The following is a 16,865-nucleotide window of genomic DNA, read 5'->3' as shown; positions in this document are numbered from 1 at the left end:
ACCATATATTCCCCCTCTCTAACTGAGTGACCAGCATGCATACATTTCTACCAAGGCGTATCACCTTGCTGATGCAGGGAAGGTGATGGACAGTTGTGAATGTGTATTTCAGATGGGGGCTCTGCGACGTCTCCCCAGACTCTCACGTTTGCACCTTGACCTGTGAGGTTCTCCAGACCCTGCGTACCTGGGGACGTGTCCTCTGTACATAGTGAAGCTGGCAGCAGCCGGAGCTCCATGATGGCATCAGCCAGGGACTGGCGAGCTGCTGCTCGGAGCTTCTCCTCCAGCTGCACGATACTGATGTTCCCCTTTTCCCACACATCCAGTCGAAGCCGTGGGGCCCCGTTCGGAGCTGGAGCAGAGAATGGGGGCCACTTGAGTGTGTCCCTGGTTTCTGCAGCATTAAATGAACACCCCCTCCTCTGACCAAGCTTCCCTACCTGAAGAATTATCCGGCACGACTGGGCAGCGAGTGACTTGAGTCAGCTGCTCAAATTCCTCCTCCTGCAGTGGGTCTGGGGGCCCCGGAGAAGAGGGGGGCCATGATGCCAGTGAGATGGGGGCTCCCTCCTTATCCACAAAAGCTAGAGTGATGCAGGCGACCCCTGGGCAGAAATCCACAGGAAAGCTCAGGTCTGGGACTTCCAGGCCCTGCCCCACCCCACCCAATCCCCCTCAGCTGCAAGGCTGGGAAAGGCCCTCAGCCGCGGGACAGGAACAGGCTTTCCCATGCCTGGTGGTGCCACGGGCCCAGGCCCTGCACTGTACCTTTGCCCCCAGTGCCTTGTCCTCCAGGCTTGTTGTACAAGTAGATGTCCAAGTCGGGGAGGCCACCCTGTGGTGGGAGTGGATGCTGGGGAGAGAACGGCCACCGAGCACTAAGACCAGGCAAATGGACAAATGCCATCAGGGAACGGGTATCCACAAGGAGAAGTGGGGGACAGCTACACGTAGAAGCACAGGAAGACACAGGTAGATAATAAAGGCCGGGGAAGGGGTGCCTGGGTGTACACAGGTCCATGGGCAAAGGTACATTGGTGGGGGGCATCTGTAGCAAACAGTTACACAGCAAGGGTGTGTGGTGGGGTGGAGGCCTGGTGCACGCGGGTGGGGAGAGGTGCGTGCAGTCTCACCTGGAAGTGGTTCCGGCTGTTGCTGTCTGTGTACTTGGGGGAGTGCAGGAAGATGAGCAGATTCTGCCGCAGGTACCAGGCCAGGGCAGGAAGCCAGGGCCTGCAGGAGGGCGGCAGCGCCAGATGCAGCACCTCCGAGGGCAGACTTCCAGGGGGCTGGATGAACTGCAGAGAGAGGGAAGGAAGGGGAGTCAGAGATGAAGGAAGAGGTTGCCGCGGAGACCGTCCCTGCGGCTGCGGCGGAGCCACGCAGGGAGCCTGGGAGGGAGCTGACGGAGCTGACCTCCACGTCAGCCGGCGTCAGCTTGCAGTTCCGAACGAGCATGACCGTGATGACATCCAGGGTGGCCTCATCCAGGCGCCGACGCAGAACCCGCACCAGCTCATCTGTGATCTCGGGACCTGGACACAGCCACGGCGGCAAGGTGGGGACACGGGCGGAGGATCCAGCTACCCCCATCCCAGCCCTTAACCCCAGATTCAAACAGGCTCCCATGCACCAGAGGTGGCCAGCACCAGGCTCTGGTTCTGCCAAGCTACTCGTTACGTGACCGTGGACAAGTGAGTCTAACCTCTCAAAGCCTCAGTGCCCCCCTCAATACAATGGGGAAAATAATAGCAACTACCTCATATGTCGCAGTCTTAGCCCAAGACTAGTGCACACTTTTGAGCCATAAATAAATTAAATGAGCCAGTTGCCTACTGGATGCCTCAGGCTCAACGTATCCCAAACCGAACCCATCATCTTCACCCCAAACCTACCCCAGTACCCGGCCAGTGGTACCACCATCCACCCACACAGTCACCCAGGACAGACACCTGGGTGTCAACTTTTACAGCTCCTCTTTCCTAAGCTGCATTTCAGTCAGCGACAGGTCCTACTCCTAAACATCCCAGGAGCCTGTCCTTTCCCACCCAGTTCCTGCTCGAGAGAAGCCCAGAGCACAGCATGAGCTGGCATAAGAAGAGAAGTCCCAGAGGACTTTGGAACCTCATCTGGTCGCTCCCCGACCCCTCCGCATGGCCCTCACCTGCCTGCCCTACGCCATGCACCAGCAGCTGGATATGTCTGTCCACTTGGCCCACAGGACGAGCAGCATCTGAACCTCGGCTGGAGGCCATGTCCAGGGGAGAACGAGGACCCTGCAGGGAAACTCTGGTCAGGGCCCGGCTCCAGGGAGCAAAGCATGAGGGAGCACGGGGGCATCGGGGAGTGGGGGATACATGCCGAGGCTTCCTCAGAGTAGATGGGCTCCTGGCTTCGGGACAGAGCTAGAGACGGGGGCAGGGCATCGCCGTCCCATGGCCGCTCACTGCAGGACGTCTCCAGGAGCCTGGGAAAGAGTGGCAAGGGCTTTGGACATACCTCCTCCTGTGCCAACCTTAACCCATGCTGTAGCCCATCTTCTCAGGGCCCACATACCGCAGATAGTACACAGCCTTCGTTGCTCGCTCCTGATAAACAAACATATTCTTCCGGTTCACCACGGAGAAGGCATTGAGCACAGAGCGCAGGGCCTGGATGGCTGGGGGAGGAACATGGGTCCAGGAAACTCCCTTCTCCAGATCACCCCCCGACCTCGACCCGCCTGAACTCTACCTGCCCTCTCATGTCAATCACATACCCCGAGAGACCCCCATGCTGGGCCCCATTTTGAGGCGTGAGTGGACTCGAATCACGGTTCCCCACACAACGTCACAGGAGAAATGGCCAGGGACAAACTGCATGGTGGCTGCTAGGTACCCTCGGGGTCCACAGCTCTCATCAGCAGCGTAATCTGGGGGAAGGGAGACAGTGGATCAGAAACGGGACACAGCCCTCGGCCCTCAGAGACTTCTCACCTGTGAACCGGCCTACCTGTCCTCACTCCCCCTACTCCTCGGGCCTATTACTCTGCAGGGGGGATAGATGGTCATTTTGGGTAATAAGATAGGACCATGCTTTTAGGCAGATAAGTCACAGCACAAAGGTTTTCAGAACTATGTCAGGGAGATGTGGAGAAGGAGCTAAGAAAAGGTGTCAGGCAAGGCAAAGCATGAGAAAATCCTGAAGATAATGCGAACACTCTGAGCCTGTCAAAACATATACATATACATATACACACACATATACATATACATATACGGGGTACACAACATACACCCCACTTGTGTACTCATTGGGAGTTGCAACAATAACCCCATTAAAACAAAAAGGGCGTGACTGCTTACACACACGTGCAGCAAAGTGGGGGGAAACTACGTCCTGTGCTTTGGAGGACAGCTATCCCAGAGAACCCAAAGGGCAGTGTGGCTCTACACAAGAGCCCATGGCCACAGCCCATGGCCTCAGTCCACCCTTTTTAGGTTTCCAGGTCGATGAGGAACCTTCCGGTAGGTCAAGGTGGTAATTTGGTTTCCCAGAGAAGCTGCTGTCAGATGTGAGCAGCGTACAGGACACCTGGGAGGCTGCAGAGTCTGGAATGGAACGCTGGTTGCTAAGGGTTTCAGCAAAACCATATGGAGAGACTAAAATGAGGAAGGGCTGGGTCTGGATTCTGACTGATCTTACATCCTGGGCTGCTGGGAGCCATTGTGAAGTAAAAGTGCTTGGCTGTCGTAGCTCATGCTCGATTTGCAGAAGATGCTTCAAAACCCTGGGAAGTCCATCAATTATGGGGATTCTGCTTTGATATGGAATACATCCCAGGATGAGCTGAGAGATGTACTCTCCCGGAGCTGTTAGGAACGTTCGTCCACGGACTTGCTGAGAATGTTAAAGATAAGGAGTGATCTGACTTTTATAACAGAGAGACAATGGCAAAGGAATGGCATGACCTGGCTTTCCTCTGTGAGTTGGGGTGAGAGGTCATGAGGAGTAAGAGAAGGAAGCAGAATTGCGGAGACTTCAATTACCATCTCGAGTAGATTATCACGTTTCCTAACCATGACCAGAAATCTCAGAAACCCCGAAGGGTTCTGTGCCTGCCTGCCTGTCTGGAGGGACAGCCAATCAGAAGGCAAATCCTTCTACCGGCCCTCAGGCTCCACCCCTCTGTTTTCCTCCCCTGTGAGCTGGCCTGCTTGTCCACGATGCCCCTGCCCCCTTCTTCGGCCCTGTCTATTACCCTGCAGGGGAAAGACAGTCATTTTGGAAAACAAGGTAGGGCCAGGCAGAGGCATGCATTTAGGAAGACAGGTCACAGTGGGGGCCTCTTCCGTGTACCTTCTCTCTGGTATTTCTCCCCCTCTGCTGGCTCTTTCCCGTGGAACATAAGGGTGCTCAAGTCTCTACCTTATTTTAAATTCCTGCCTTGCCTCCCACTTTCCTTTAGTTTCTGCCGTATCTACTTTGTCTCTTCCTTCACTGCCAGGCTACTTGAAAGACTAATTAGTCCCAGCTCCTCTTACCTAACATCCTTTCATGTTTCCATTTCCTCTGGTTTCTACTCCCGTCTCTCCATTGAAAGCATTTTCACTAAAGTCACTGATGAACTCGCAACAGCCAAACCTGGTGATCCTTTTCTGTCCTCTCCTCCCTGCCCTCCCTGTATTACCTGGCACCGATGGCAATTAATGGTGACTCTACCCGCAGCTTCTCAACAGAGTCTTCGATAAAGGCAGGGGCAGCAGCATCCCCTGGGGAGGGAGGCTCCTGGGTGGGACCCACCATCACTGGGCAGGACTCACCATCGCTGGGCAGTGGTACCCGCTGACGGGAGTGGAAGGGGGTCTCGCTGCGCCATAGATCTTCTTCACTCTCAGCCACCAGAAGAGAGTTACACACGTGACTGTCATGAAGGTCCTGAAGAAGCAGCCGCTGGGAGAAGAAGGAGCAAGGCCTCAGGGAACTGAAATATTCCCCCACACAATGGTGGGGGTGGTGAGGGGTGATCAAAGGCTGGAGAGAATGCCCATTATCACTGGGGGTTAGAAGTCAAAAAGAGCATCTGTAACCACTGGGAGCTCAGAGGTGATGTCTGACAGTCACTGGGCTCCGGGCTCTGAGCACTGAAGCCCAGATAGGAACATCTGTCCCTCCTCTTTGCCAGAATCTGTTCACCATCTTTCAGGTCTCAGCTTAAAAAAATCTCTTCTTCCCAGCTTTCCCTGACACTGCAGATGGTCAGATCCCTGTTATACGCTCCCACACCAGTCTCTGCTTTTCCTCTGTAGAAGCCTTCACAATTGTAGTGGAAATAGTTTGTGTGTTTTAGTTGTTCCATGTCTATCTCCTCCACTTGACATAAGCTCCAGAGAGTCAGGGTTTCCCTCTGTCTTGTTCACTATCATGTCCCAAATGGTAGCACAGTGCAATGAGAGGGAGCATCTCACAGTCACTGGGAGGGGACGAGAGAGTGACCCACTCTGGGGGTGGGTTAGGGAGAGCTCCCCAGTTTGTAGGGAGCCTAGGGCGTAATAGCATCCCAGTAACTAAGGGTCAAAGAAAACATCCAAGATGGGTCAACAGCCTCTGAAGGTCAGGTTCCTGGAAACCCCTTCCTCATCTGGGCTGTGTCCCATGCCTGGAAAGCCCTGCCCCCGGCTGCCTCTTACCTGGTTGACCTCCCTGCAGATCTCCCCAACTCGCCTCACCAGGAGCTGCTGCAGGTGGCGACACTCAGTGCCTGGCCCCCCATCCTCCCGAATCAGGCTCCTGGGAAGGATGGATCGGACACAGAATTGCAGTGGGGAGGGTGTCATGGGAGTTGGCGCCAAGAGGAACCATGAAAAGGAAGGAGGACTGGACAAGGGGAAGTAAACAAGATGGGAACTGGGAAAGATGGAATTCTCAATAGCAATTCTGGAAGCCTGGGTTCCATGCTTGCCTCACCAGCTGCCATACTGAGGCTTCCATCATGCAGCTCACCTTCTCTACCCTCAGATCTTCTTCCTCAGAATGGTGGGTCCTCCCTTCTCTCAACACCCCCACCCCTCTCAACACTGTGATTAGAGCAGTACTGAACCAGATACCTAGGTATGGATCCTGGCGCTGCCACTTACTGAGACCTTGGGCAAGTGTTTAACTTATCTGTGCTGGAGTTTCTTCATTCAGACCACGAGGATAGTAATACCTCATAGGGCTGTTACAGATTAAATGAGTTGATCCATGTAAAAAACTTAGAACGGTGCCTGCCGCATAGCAAGTACTTGTTAAATATTATCTATTATTCCTTATTTTTATATATCTACAGCTCCTGAAGCTGCTGTGAACTACAGATGCACTTAATGCTCGGCTAGGACCCAAAATCCTCATCAGCTTTTCAACTCCATTAGGAAAGCAGAGTGACGTGCTTTGCTACAATCTGTGGGAAGTGGTCAGGAGCCCCCAACCTTAGAACACAAGTCAGACCCCTACCCAAACCCTCAGTCCCAAGTCTAGCCTTCTAACGACACTGAAGAGGGGTGATGTGGGACCAGGGAGAAGAAGCTAACATCAGAGTCAGGGTGTAGGGCCCCACTGCTCCTTACCGTGCGTGTGCATACACTTCCACACGGTCCTGCAGCACCCGGACGATGAGCCAGAAGTCAGGCAGGCAGGGCCCAGGGAGGCCCGCGAGCGAAGGCTGTGGAGGTGCCGGGCCGGGCGGGGTCCGCAGCGTGAAGGGGGCCTTCTCACCTGGGGTCTCACTTGGACCCTCACTGTCTGAGCCACTGCTGCCACCATCGTAACCTGTCAAACGTGCTGAAGTTCAACCCCATCCTTAGGCTCATCTGAGCCCCAAGTGTATCAGCTTGGTGGGCCCCTCCAGGTTAGTCCCTTCTGATGGCCCTGCCCAGACCTTCCACTGTGCAGCCCTGAGTCCACTTCCCATCAGCTTAGTCTTCCGTGCCCCGCCCCAGCTTACCTAGGTGGTCTGAGTCCACACTGCCCTGACTGGACATGAGGCTGAGTCCCCGGCTGGGCCCAGGCTGGCTCCCTGGGAAGAGAAGGGAAATGCCTGGAGCCTCTCTCAATCCTGCCGAGGATGCCCTCTGAACATGGAAGCAGGGCCAGGGAGGTGCAAGTCCTCTCTTACCTCGCTGGGGCAGGCTGGGCAGACTGATGAGCAGGGGGCCCTCAGAATCCTCTGGGGAGCCAGGGGCTTGGGGGCTGGCTGTCAGGGCCTGAGAGGCAGGAGGTCAGGATGGAGTACAGGCCCCACACTTCCACCACCACCCCCTCCGTTCCCAGGTCAGCCCAGGAAAGACTCACCTCCCCTTCAACGCCTTCCGCCCTGTCCTCCTGGCTGTGCCAAGCCCAGGCCGCCGAAGGGGGCTCCCCACGGGACCCACCTGGCTCTTGGCCAACTGCCACAAAGAAGAAGCCACTGTCAGCGTCCTCAAGAAGAACATGCCCAGGGAGGTGGAGGCGGCGGAACTCCTGGGGAGCAGGAGCCAAGGGCAGAGATTAGGCAGGAGCAGCCCTCCCTGTTCATGGCACCCCCCACTTCCTCATCAGACCCTCGCAACTACCGGTGAAGCAGACACTAGCATCCCTACTGCTGAGTTACGAAAAGGCTCAGTGACTTGCCTAAGGTTCAACAGGCCCAGTGGCAAGGTTGAGCTGGGTCTCTTCCCACTGAGCTGGGCTGCCAGGCATGGGGTAAAGGTCGGACAATAGGGTGAGGAGGTGAACTCAAACCAAGAGAGAGCCTTCTGGTTCTGTATGTGGAGTCCAGGGACGGACGGGCCCCCAGGTGACCAGGGAGCATTCTGAGGGCAGCATACCTCCTTGAATTGTGTGAGGGAACGCTCTGGCCCGAACACAAAGCTCAGTGGCAGAGTTTGGCGAAGGCAGGTGGAGCGTCCAAGAGAGCTATGGATGTGGGCAGCTGCACGGTGCAGGGCAGGGCTCTGGGGGAGGCCCCCTCTTCGGAGTGCCCCCACCATCTCATCCTCCAGCAACCAGCGGATCTACAGGTGGAGAGCAATCCAGGAAGTGGTGAAGGGCACCTCCCATGCTGATTGGGACATCACTGCACTCTTAGATTAGAAGATACTAGAAGATACTCCACCTCACAGACTGAGAGAGGCCTCACTTGGACCCCAGCATAAACAGGGTGCCTTAGCTCACCATCTGATGCAAAGGGTGTCAGTTACAGTGTTGAGGGGCTGTCACTTAGGTTGGGGGAGGGAAGGCCCTCACCTCACTCATGGTGGTCTCAATAGCCAGTCTGTGGGGTGTGGCCAAATTAGACAGTCCTGGGTGCCTAATTGGAAGAAAGGTTTAGATATTGGTTTCCAGAAAACAAAACCAACAGGGAACAAGGAACTCAGAGAGGGAGCATAAGGAAGTACCTGTCTTCTCCTGGAGGTGGCAGTGGGGGCCCCAGGCCATCATCGGATGGTTGCCCTGGGGATCGTGGGAAGGACGTACTGCTCTCAGATGTTGACCTGAAACAGGGTAGGAGCAAAGGTCAAAGGTCAGCAGCTATTATCCTCCTAGGGCCTCCTCAGCATTCCTTTCTTGGAAACCTTAAGGTACCCTTAGTCCCCAGGTGCCCACAGATTTCTTAATGGTCCCCCTACTCCAACAAGACCCCAGATCCCCCCACCAAACTTGCTGCCCCACCGGTGGTGCTGAGGGTCTGAGGTCGGGGGAAGCTCCACTTCCAGGGGCAAGGTCAGCACAAAGACGTCCAGAGTGACACTGAGGTCCCGCAGAAGAACTCGGCCTCCAATGGGGGGGCCTTCCAGACTAGAAAGCACCTGGCCTGGGAGAGGAGGGAAGTTAGGGGTTACTGCAGCCCTGGGATGAACACAGATTCCAAGTCTCCAGGGCTAAAGAGTTACACCCGTAGGCTCTCCATGACCCCCAGGCAGGCAGACAGGCTGTATTGGACCAGTGACCCTCCCCTAGGCATCCCAAACTCACCCAGGCAGGTGGGCAGGCTGCACACGGGTACTGAGCTGTGCTGGCCGCGTAGCCGCACGGAGCATGTGAGGTGCAGGAAGAGTGGTGGCAGGTCATGTGCCAGGCTCTCGGGCCCCGTGGGTGAGTCGCCCCCCAGGATGCTGAAGGAGTCTTCATCGGGGTTCATGGTATCTGCGTCTGACAATGAGGCGGAGTCCAGCCCAGCAGGCCCCAGGTCTGGTTCACGGCTCTCGAGGTATTCCACCTCCAGCTCTGGGTCACTCTCGGTGACCACACAGCAGGCAGATGTGTCTCCTAGAGATACACGTCGTGTGGTCAACAGGATAGGTTGGCAGCAAAGGCCCCCGAATCCTGGCTTGAAGCAGCCTTTCCCACCTCTACCCGCTTGCCTATATACCTTCTTCTCCCATGAGCTCAGCCTCTGAAAACTCCAAGTCACTGACTTTTCTGTCTCCTGTGTCCCGGGGGCCCTCATCCTGGGCAAAAGAAAGAGACAGTATGATCCAAGGCAGGGCCTCAGGGAACCGAGAGTTAAGAGGATCCGGGTGGGTCAAGCGGGGCCTCTGGGGCTACAGGTTGGGGGTAGGAGGGAGGTAAGGGAGAAAGTCACTCACCTCACGCCTGCTGGATGGAGGGCAATAGAAGAAGTAGTGGGGATTGGAGGGCACTGTGCGGAAGTACAGACCGCTGATCTCCAGGAACTTCTCCTGTTTGGGGGTTAGAAGGCGGCTACGATGTCAGTCACTGCTCGGCAGGACACTGCTCCCACCCTAGAACAGACACCTATACACCCCCAACCCAGGAGGGACCACTGCCCCCCTGTGCAGGCAGGACTCTGCCCTCTCTACCCTCACCTGGATGAAGCTATGAAGGGCATCGTGTGCCTCTCCTCTGAGCTGGCAGACGTCTGTCAGAGATATCTCCAGGCCAGGGTCTGGATGGCCAGGGACACGGGTGCTCTGAAACTCAGGCTCGCTTAGGTCCTCGGTCTCTATGCTGAGTGGTCAGGGTGGGGTGGGGACAGTGAAGTGTTAGGAACCATCAAGGCCTAAATGAGCCTGCTTCCCGAGTGGGAGCAGCACACACCTGTCTGTCTTTGCCTCTAGGAAGGGTGCTTATTAGCACACGACATGGGCGGGAAGAGGCCAGGAGAGCCAACCCACCCGTCTTGGCTCTAACCTCCACATTTCTTAGTGCTGAACATTTCTGTGAAACAGAGGAATGAGTAAGGCTGACTCCCAGTTTTCTGACTTGGACCAGTGGGTGGAGAGAGAGATCTTTCACCGTGGAGGAGGGACACAGGTGGAGAAGCAAGGGTTGGTGGGAAGAAAGTGCACTCATTTAGGAGGCATGAAAGGTGTGGGATCTAGACCTCCGCAGAGAGAACTGGGCTGGACTTCCGATCTGGGCATCAGCAGTGGACTCATCCTTCCGCTCCTTCTGTTTCCCCAGTGCTGACCCACTGCAGACACCAGACACGTAGCCGTCTGTCTGCATGCCTCTCTCCCTCCGTTCAACAGTTTTTGCCTCTATGAAACTCACAGTTTGGGGGATTGTTACTATTATGTGAATGTCCTCAGAACAAACTTCTACTTTCACTGATGGCCACTGACAACTCCCCACCCCTAATCTAGCTCAACACTCCACACCAGAACAGGAGAGCCAGAACAAGGAGAGTAGGAGAGGAAGACCGCCGTGAGTGCCAAATGGGAGAAAGAAGCCTGGGCAGGAGGGGTGGGAAGCCAGGACAAAGCACGGCTGGGGACTACCGTGCACAGCCACTCCTCCAGGTCAGAAGGCCCCTGCTTATAGGGGCTTTGTCTGTGTGCCCCCTTATACGTCATTCAAGGACCATCCCAACCTGGACTCAGAAGCCAAGACAGCTCGTTCCCGAGGCTCGGGGCCCTCCTCCACACTGCTGCTGAAGGGCCCAGGGCTGAGAGGACCAGGGCTTGGGGGTGCATGAGGCAAACCCCGAGTGTGGCCACACAGTGCGAGCAGAAAAGGGGTGATGTCTACTTCCTGTAGTAGCTCCTCACAGGCGTCCACTGCTATCAGCATGTCCTGCGAGGTCACGCTCTGTGCTTGCTGCAAGCTCCGGAACAGCCCTGGTGGAAGTGGAAGGGGCCACGAGGGTCAAGCTCTGCAAGGGCCTCTCCAGTCCCCACGCCCGTAATCCTGCAAAGTGGGCTCCTCCCTGCCACGGCGTCACACTCACCACGGACGTAGCATCGCTGTGCATGCTCCTGCAGCAAGGCACAGTGGGTAGCTGCCTCCTTGTGCCTGGGCTCCATCCAGGCTGAGGAGAGGGCAGGCTGGTCGAGGAGCTGAGTCCTAAAAACAGGAGGAAAGAGAGGGCTTGGCCAGCTCCCCTGGTGACACCTCAGACTCACCAACCCCAACCTTCCAGTGGATCATCCCCAGGTCCCTACCAAATGTATTCACGGCCCAGCAAGCTCAACTGATGTGCTGAGGAAGTCTAGCACGAAATGGGCAGGACACGGCTCAGAAGCTGAGCTCCTGCCACTGACCATCAACCTGTCTGTCCGTACCCCTGAGTATGTATCTGAGCCACAGATGGGGGCCACGGTTGGCTGGGGGTTGGGAGAGGACCTAGGTCAACACTGAGGGCACTCACCGGAAGACGAGGTCTCGGGGCGCCTGGGGGGGCTGCACACCCACCATCTGCTCCCTCAGCGCTTCCAGGGAACAGCTATAGATGTAGACAGGACACCGGGTCCGGGGCCCATCTGCACTCTCTGTCTGTGAAGCCTGGCGCCCAGTGTAAGCTGGTAAGTCCCGATGGAAGGGTGGGCTCAGCTCTCCTGGATTCTGGGCACTGTCTGTGGGCAAGAGGTGGCACATGGCTTTGAGACCTCTTATCTGTTCCCATTCCCGCTGCAGCTTAACTGACTTAAGAGTCAGCAGCCTTACCGCTGGCTGGGGTGACACTGAGGATGGGGACCTGGGACTTTGTTGCCCTGACCCCAGTTCCTCCCAGATCTTTCAGGCTGGGAGCCCCACTGCAGTCCTCGAACTTAGACTTTGTCTCCTCTTGAGAGGGTCCCTCCAGGCCACAGGCAGCCAGATGCTGGACATCTGAAAAGGAAAAGCAAGACATAACTCAGAGCCGCCTGCTGGGCTGGTGAGGGAGCTCCAGGGCTTGTATCTGAGGGGGTTAGTGAGAGAGGTCAGCGGTTGGTACCTGAGAAGGTCGCAGGGAGGAAAGTCAGAAACACATGCTGGGGGGTCACAAGCCTTGCATAGCAGCGCCACTGAGGGGGCTGGGCAGAATTGACAGGCCCGAGAGTTTCAGAAGGGCCTAGACTCTGTAAGAGAGAAACAAACTTAGAGCCATCTATAAGGGACCATCCAATGCCCGCTCTCTTTCTCCGCCCGAGAGTCCATCCTCAGGGATAGCTTGCAAGATCGGGGAGCAAGGGGAATGATGGCATCCTGTCAGTGGAGGGGGGCACTTAGTATCCCCAGTGATGGAAACCTGGGGTGTGAATATGTGGGGATGGCAGGAGGTCACTATGACAAAGGGCTCAAGGGGATGCACCAGTGCTGACCCGGGTGGGAAGAACTGAGTCTCCGCTGGCCTGGGCGCTGCCGCCTGCTTGATCCTTCAGGATCCCACAGTCCCCCAATGGTGGCCCCTCTGGATCTACAATGGGGGTAGAGGGAGGTGGGAGAGAGCAGGGCCAGCAAGAGAGGCAGGGCTCGGAGGTGAAAGGAAGGGGAGGCCAAGACCCAGACAGAAGGCACCCTGTGGGGTGGGGGAAAGTGGCTGGGCCAAAGTCCGGTGCCGGGAACAAGGTGGGGGCTCACGTGGACTGTGGCAGCTCCTCCGCAGCACCTCGCGCAGGAAGGCGGCCTGGTCGGCGGCGGGCAGCGGGAGCTCCCGGTCACTCAGCTCCTGCCCCAGGCAGCTGTGCAGCAGGCACAGCACCATGTCGTTGGTGGGACAGGGCCCCTCGGCGAGAGGGACGCCCTCTGGCTCTGCCCGACACACACTCTGCTCAGCACCAAGGGCCTCCTGCTGCCCGGCGCCCCCGGCTCAGCCCCAACCAGCCCGGCCCCTCCTGCAGCCTCCAAGCCCCCTCCTGCACCCTCACTCTTCCGCTCATTCGCAGACTCCTCTGCCCTCTATGTTCTAGCACTCCCTGGCTGGCTGGCCCTCTAGGTACAAGGTTCACCCACCTCTGGAAAGCAGAAGGAAGAACATCTGGATCTGCTGGCACTGCGGCAACAGTCCCATTAGGTCAAAATGGAAAGGGATCTCGTGGACACAGGCGTCTCCTCCTTGGTCCAATCCTGGGAGGGAGGGAAGGAAGACAAGAGTGCAGTGAGGCCCACAGTCCCTGACTGTGGCTGCCTTCTCCCCACCCGCTCCCCTGCTCCTCCCCAGGGGCCCCCTCCCCACTGACCGTCAGAGACCCTGGGCTCTGGGGGCAGAGGACTCCACTCCTTGCTCTGGCACAGCTGTATCAAGTACTCAAAGCTCAGCATGGAGCCTATGCAGGCAGCATCCCGAGGGTGGAGCTAGGGGAGGAATAGCAGAGGGCAGGGGTCAGCCCCTCCTGGCCCAGAGGACCCCAGCCTCCAGCTCTCAAGGAAGCCCTCACAGTCACGGACATTCAGAACACAGAGACTCCGGGGGACCAGGAAGCCGCCAAGCTGTGCTGCTCCCAAGGGGATGCACCCAACCTGGTAAGTGGTGGGGTACTCCTGAGGCCACTCACAGCTCGAGGGATCTCAGAGTATGCCAAGTCCTGGAGGTGCCTCCAGCTCTCAGGGCCAGGCCCCACTCGTCCATACTGTGGCTCCACCCACACCTCGGTGACCAGGTGGAGCTCCGAGTCTCCCTCCAGGGCCTCCACCTCCACGTCATTGTCATCATCTGTTGAGAAGCTAAAGGAGGAAGGGCTCTGAGACTGGAAGAAAGGAGAGTCCAACCCATCACCACCTGGTTGGGAGTTGGTCCATGGAGGGCGGGAAGGCCAGGGCACACGGGACAGCCACAATTCACAGGTGGTCTCTCCAGACCTGCGTCTGCCCAGTGAAGCATCTGGAGACAGTATCCCCCGCCCCAACTCTCAGCACTGGGAGACAGAACTTCAGGGGACAGTAGGAAGAAGGGGGAATGTGGAGCAAGGCGGCTCAGAGAGGGGCTGGGCCTCACCTGTCCTTGGTGGAGGTAGAGTGCGGGGGGAAGAGGATGTACTGGACGACGCACGTGTGCCTCTCTTCGACTGCAGCCTGCCCCGGGGGCTCGTTCTGGGACAGGATGGGAGAGCTTGGCCCTGCCCCAGCCCAGGCAGAGATCTGGCCTGGCCCAGCTCTGACCCTCAGCACTTTAGTCCCCTCGCCACACTGTCCTGGGACTGGCCTCAGGCCTTGGGTCCTCTGGCCACAGGGTCCCTGTGAGGCAGCGTTTCCAGCAGTCCCAACCCAGCTCAGAGGCGAGTATCCCTGGGATGATGTTGGACCTTGGTGGGAGGGGTCGTGAGGGACAGCACATACCTGAATTGGAAGCTCCAGGACCATGTTGATGATTCCTTCCCCGCTGCAGGCAAAGTGGAACCCTTCCGAGAGTCGGACTCTGAAGCCCCACAAGAGTGGGGGTGGGGACAGGATGAGATGGGGAGAGACACTCAGTGTACAGCCCCTGCTTCCCACACCACTTATATACCCACTTTCCAGCAGCCATCCAGGCAGACTTGTCTGCTGGTGGCCCTGCCCAAATGACTGGTCCCTCAGGGGTGGCAGGCCCAGTTAGGGCCAGAGGCCAAAATAAACTGAGTCGGGGGAGTTCTGGTGGGGAGGGCAGCAGCCCACACTGCTCTGTGCTGGATCCTCTGCATAGCAGCGGCTGCAGCAGAAACTGGGGCTGAGAGGGGGCAGTATCTGGCTTAGGCTTTCTGCCAGCTTCCAAACCCAGAGTCTACACTAGACTCTGCCCAAGTTGCCCAGCAGGCTTGGTGACGTACTCAGTGAGGATGGAGAGGAGCTGGGCGATGGCGCTGAGCGGCAGTGTGGGGGCCAGTCCTGATGGGATGCTCCAGAGCCAGCGCTGATGGTAGAGGTAGCGGGATAGCGACGCTAGGCTAGAAGAGGCTGAGCGGCCCGACACCAAGGGCAGTGGCCCTGGTGGCTCCAGTGTCAGCAAGAAGGGTGCCCGGTAGTCCAGCGGTAGCTTCTCATACCTGAGCAACGGGGGCAATTCCCAGTTGATCTCTACTCATACCCAGCTTAGCCGCAGCCCCCCGTGTGCTCCTGGCCCTGTCCCCACTCTCTTTACCAACCTGATGAGCAGCTTGTCCAGTGGCTTATGCAGGACCACAAGGCAGGGCCGATCAGACAGGGCCTGCTGTGGCCCCAGCATGGGGGGGGACTTGGAGGGAGAGTTGGCCCCGCCGGCGCCCCCCAGCCCTTTTCGTTTCACCTTGGGTGTTGGCTCCTTGCTTTGCACCCGGTGGGGGAAACGTAGGCGCAGGATTTCTTCCTGCAAGTCCGACACGATCTGAGGGAAAAATGTGATCAGACCCTCCTACTCCCGTCTCCTACAGATGTGGAGAAGGGGCCCACAGGCAAGGTGAGAAAGCCTTGTACCCCAAGCCTTACTTGGTCTGGGGGCTCCTCCCTCTACTGGCCCTGGCCCTGGGGGGTCTGGGGAGAAAGAGCTAGTCAACATTCCAGGGCTCCTTGGGCTGGGAGTGAGTCGGGGCCCGGCTCACCTTGTGCCGAGCCTGTGCTGGCGTGCCGATGGGGAAACCCAGGCGGAGCACCATGCACGGGGCCTTGGAAATGATGCGGATCATGTAGAAGGAGGAGGGGGGCTGGTCTGGGGCACTGGGGAGAAACGGGAGGGAGTCCGTGAGCAGCCCTTGGCTGGGAGAAGATGGGTTTAGGAGGTAGGAGGGAGAGGGTTTGGGGTGAGAGGAAGAGATGTGGGATGAGGGGGAGGGGGAGGAGTGAGGGGACATCACTTTGCCCACCTGGAGAGCAGCTTCACATAGGAATAGCCCTCAACTAGCACGAAGCTGCTCCAGTCACGAAGCAGGGAGGTCAGCGAGGAGTGTGAGATCCTGCACTGGACGGTGCTGTAGCGGCCATTGCTGCCCGGGGTGTGCAGGTGCTTGGGGATTGGCCTGGGAAGAGGGTGTGGAGAGAGGGCAGCCCTCCCAGCCCCAGTCATGGGGCAGAACAGACTGCTACCTCTCTCTGCTAGGCCCTGTCTGAGGATCTGAAGGCTCATGAGCAGGAGGGCTAGGACGGCTTGGCGTTACCTTGGCCAAGGTTGGTACGGGCTCATCTGCTGCTTCCCTTCTCCATCACTCCCTGTCCCCTCACCCTAGCCCCTCCACCCCAACGATGGCCCAACTATGGCGGATACCCACGTGTCATGTTCCAGGATTAGCACCAGGCGATGCATGTGCAGCCAACGCTGCCATGAGTTAGCGTCCATGGACAGCACTGGCTTCCAGTAGGCAGCGAACTGGGCGTGCGAGGAGTCGGAACCACTGTGCTGAAGGGAGAGCACCTGCGGACAGGAAGGACAGCCCTATAGGAGCATTCATGAATAACCTCCACGTGGCAAACAGAGTCGTGGGGCTCAGGGGGTCAGAGGTGGCACTGGTGTAAGGCTAAAGGAACCCATGGCCCAGCCTGGGACAGAGGCAAAAATGGCCTCCAATACGAAGGCTGGATTAGGAAGAACGAGCCCAGGGACAGGCTGTGTAGCCCTTTAAAGCTGAATCCAGGCAAAGGATGGAACTTCCATCACTGACTTTGGAGGAAAGCCGCTGAGTGATGGCAGGACCCCAGGATGAGGCCATTATTTGCTAGCATAAGCCCCCTGCTTGTCAGTGCTAGGCTGACAGCCGCGG

At 57.6% G+C, this 16,865-nt stretch overlaps 1 protein-coding gene across 6 annotated transcripts in view; it reads right to left on the bottom strand.

Moving 5' to 3' along the window:
• The window catches only part of SZT2 (SZT2 subunit of KICSTOR complex), a 51,462-nt gene that overhangs the window by 12,248 nt on the left and 22,349 nt on the right, over positions 1-16,865 (bottom strand). For 4 of the 6 annotated variants that reach the window (XM_057543486.1, XM_057543513.1, XM_057543502.1 and 1 more), the window contains exons 12-51: positions 16,377-16,519; positions 15,975-16,127; positions 15,714-15,828; positions 15,282-15,499; positions 14,967-15,182; positions 14,500-14,578; positions 14,159-14,253; positions 13,719-13,887; positions 13,404-13,518; positions 13,177-13,290; positions 12,805-12,975; positions 12,546-12,640; positions 12,179-12,302; positions 11,908-12,072; positions 11,612-11,816; positions 11,192-11,307; positions 10,835-11,081; positions 9,828-9,969; positions 9,588-9,680; positions 9,371-9,449; positions 8,974-9,267; positions 8,671-8,812; positions 8,397-8,492; positions 8,245-8,308; positions 7,827-8,012; positions 7,312-7,479; positions 7,136-7,223; positions 6,965-7,057; positions 6,588-6,789; positions 5,673-5,772; positions 4,806-4,935; positions 2,762-2,914; positions 2,560-2,662; positions 2,365-2,470; positions 2,168-2,279; positions 1,420-1,538; positions 1,137-1,301; positions 772-856; positions 444-608; positions 188-355 (exon numbers count right to left, since the gene is read on the bottom strand). In XM_057543486.1, the coding sequence (XP_057399469.1) occupies positions 188-355; positions 444-608; positions 772-856; positions 1,137-1,301; positions 1,420-1,538; positions 2,168-2,279; positions 2,365-2,470; positions 2,560-2,662; positions 2,762-2,914; positions 4,806-4,935; positions 5,673-5,772; positions 6,588-6,789; positions 6,965-7,057; positions 7,136-7,223; positions 7,312-7,479; positions 7,827-8,012; positions 8,245-8,308; positions 8,397-8,492; positions 8,671-8,812; positions 8,974-9,267; positions 9,371-9,449; positions 9,588-9,680; positions 9,828-9,969; positions 10,835-11,081; positions 11,192-11,307; positions 11,612-11,816; positions 11,908-12,072; positions 12,179-12,302; positions 12,546-12,640; positions 12,805-12,975; positions 13,177-13,290; positions 13,404-13,518; positions 13,719-13,887; positions 14,159-14,253; positions 14,500-14,578; positions 14,967-15,182; positions 15,282-15,499; positions 15,714-15,828; positions 15,975-16,127; positions 16,377-16,519 (5,593 nt within the window). The remainder of the gene's footprint in view (positions 1-187; positions 356-443; positions 609-771; positions 857-1,136; positions 1,302-1,419; positions 1,539-2,167; positions 2,280-2,364; positions 2,471-2,559; positions 2,663-2,761; positions 2,915-4,805; positions 4,936-5,672; positions 5,773-6,587; positions 6,790-6,964; positions 7,058-7,135; positions 7,224-7,311; positions 7,480-7,826; positions 8,013-8,244; positions 8,309-8,396; positions 8,493-8,670; positions 8,813-8,973; positions 9,268-9,370; positions 9,450-9,587; positions 9,681-9,827; positions 9,970-10,834; positions 11,082-11,191; positions 11,308-11,611; positions 11,817-11,907; positions 12,073-12,178; positions 12,303-12,545; positions 12,641-12,804; positions 12,976-13,176; positions 13,291-13,403; positions 13,519-13,718; positions 13,888-14,158; positions 14,254-14,499; positions 14,579-14,966; positions 15,183-15,281; positions 15,500-15,713; positions 15,829-15,974; positions 16,128-16,376; positions 16,520-16,865) is intronic. The other 2 variants (XM_057543507.1, XM_057543518.1) reach the window with 1 other exon arrangement.

Source organism: Balaenoptera acutorostrata, chromosome 1 (genome assembly GCF_949987535.1).
Source record: "Balaenoptera acutorostrata chromosome 1, mBalAcu1.1, whole genome shotgun sequence".
NCBI classification, from domain to species: Eukaryota; Metazoa; Chordata; class Mammalia; order Artiodactyla; family Balaenopteridae; genus Balaenoptera; species Balaenoptera acutorostrata.
Note: the sequence above shows the minus strand (reverse complement) of the source record. Positions and strands in the feature narration are given on the sequence as shown.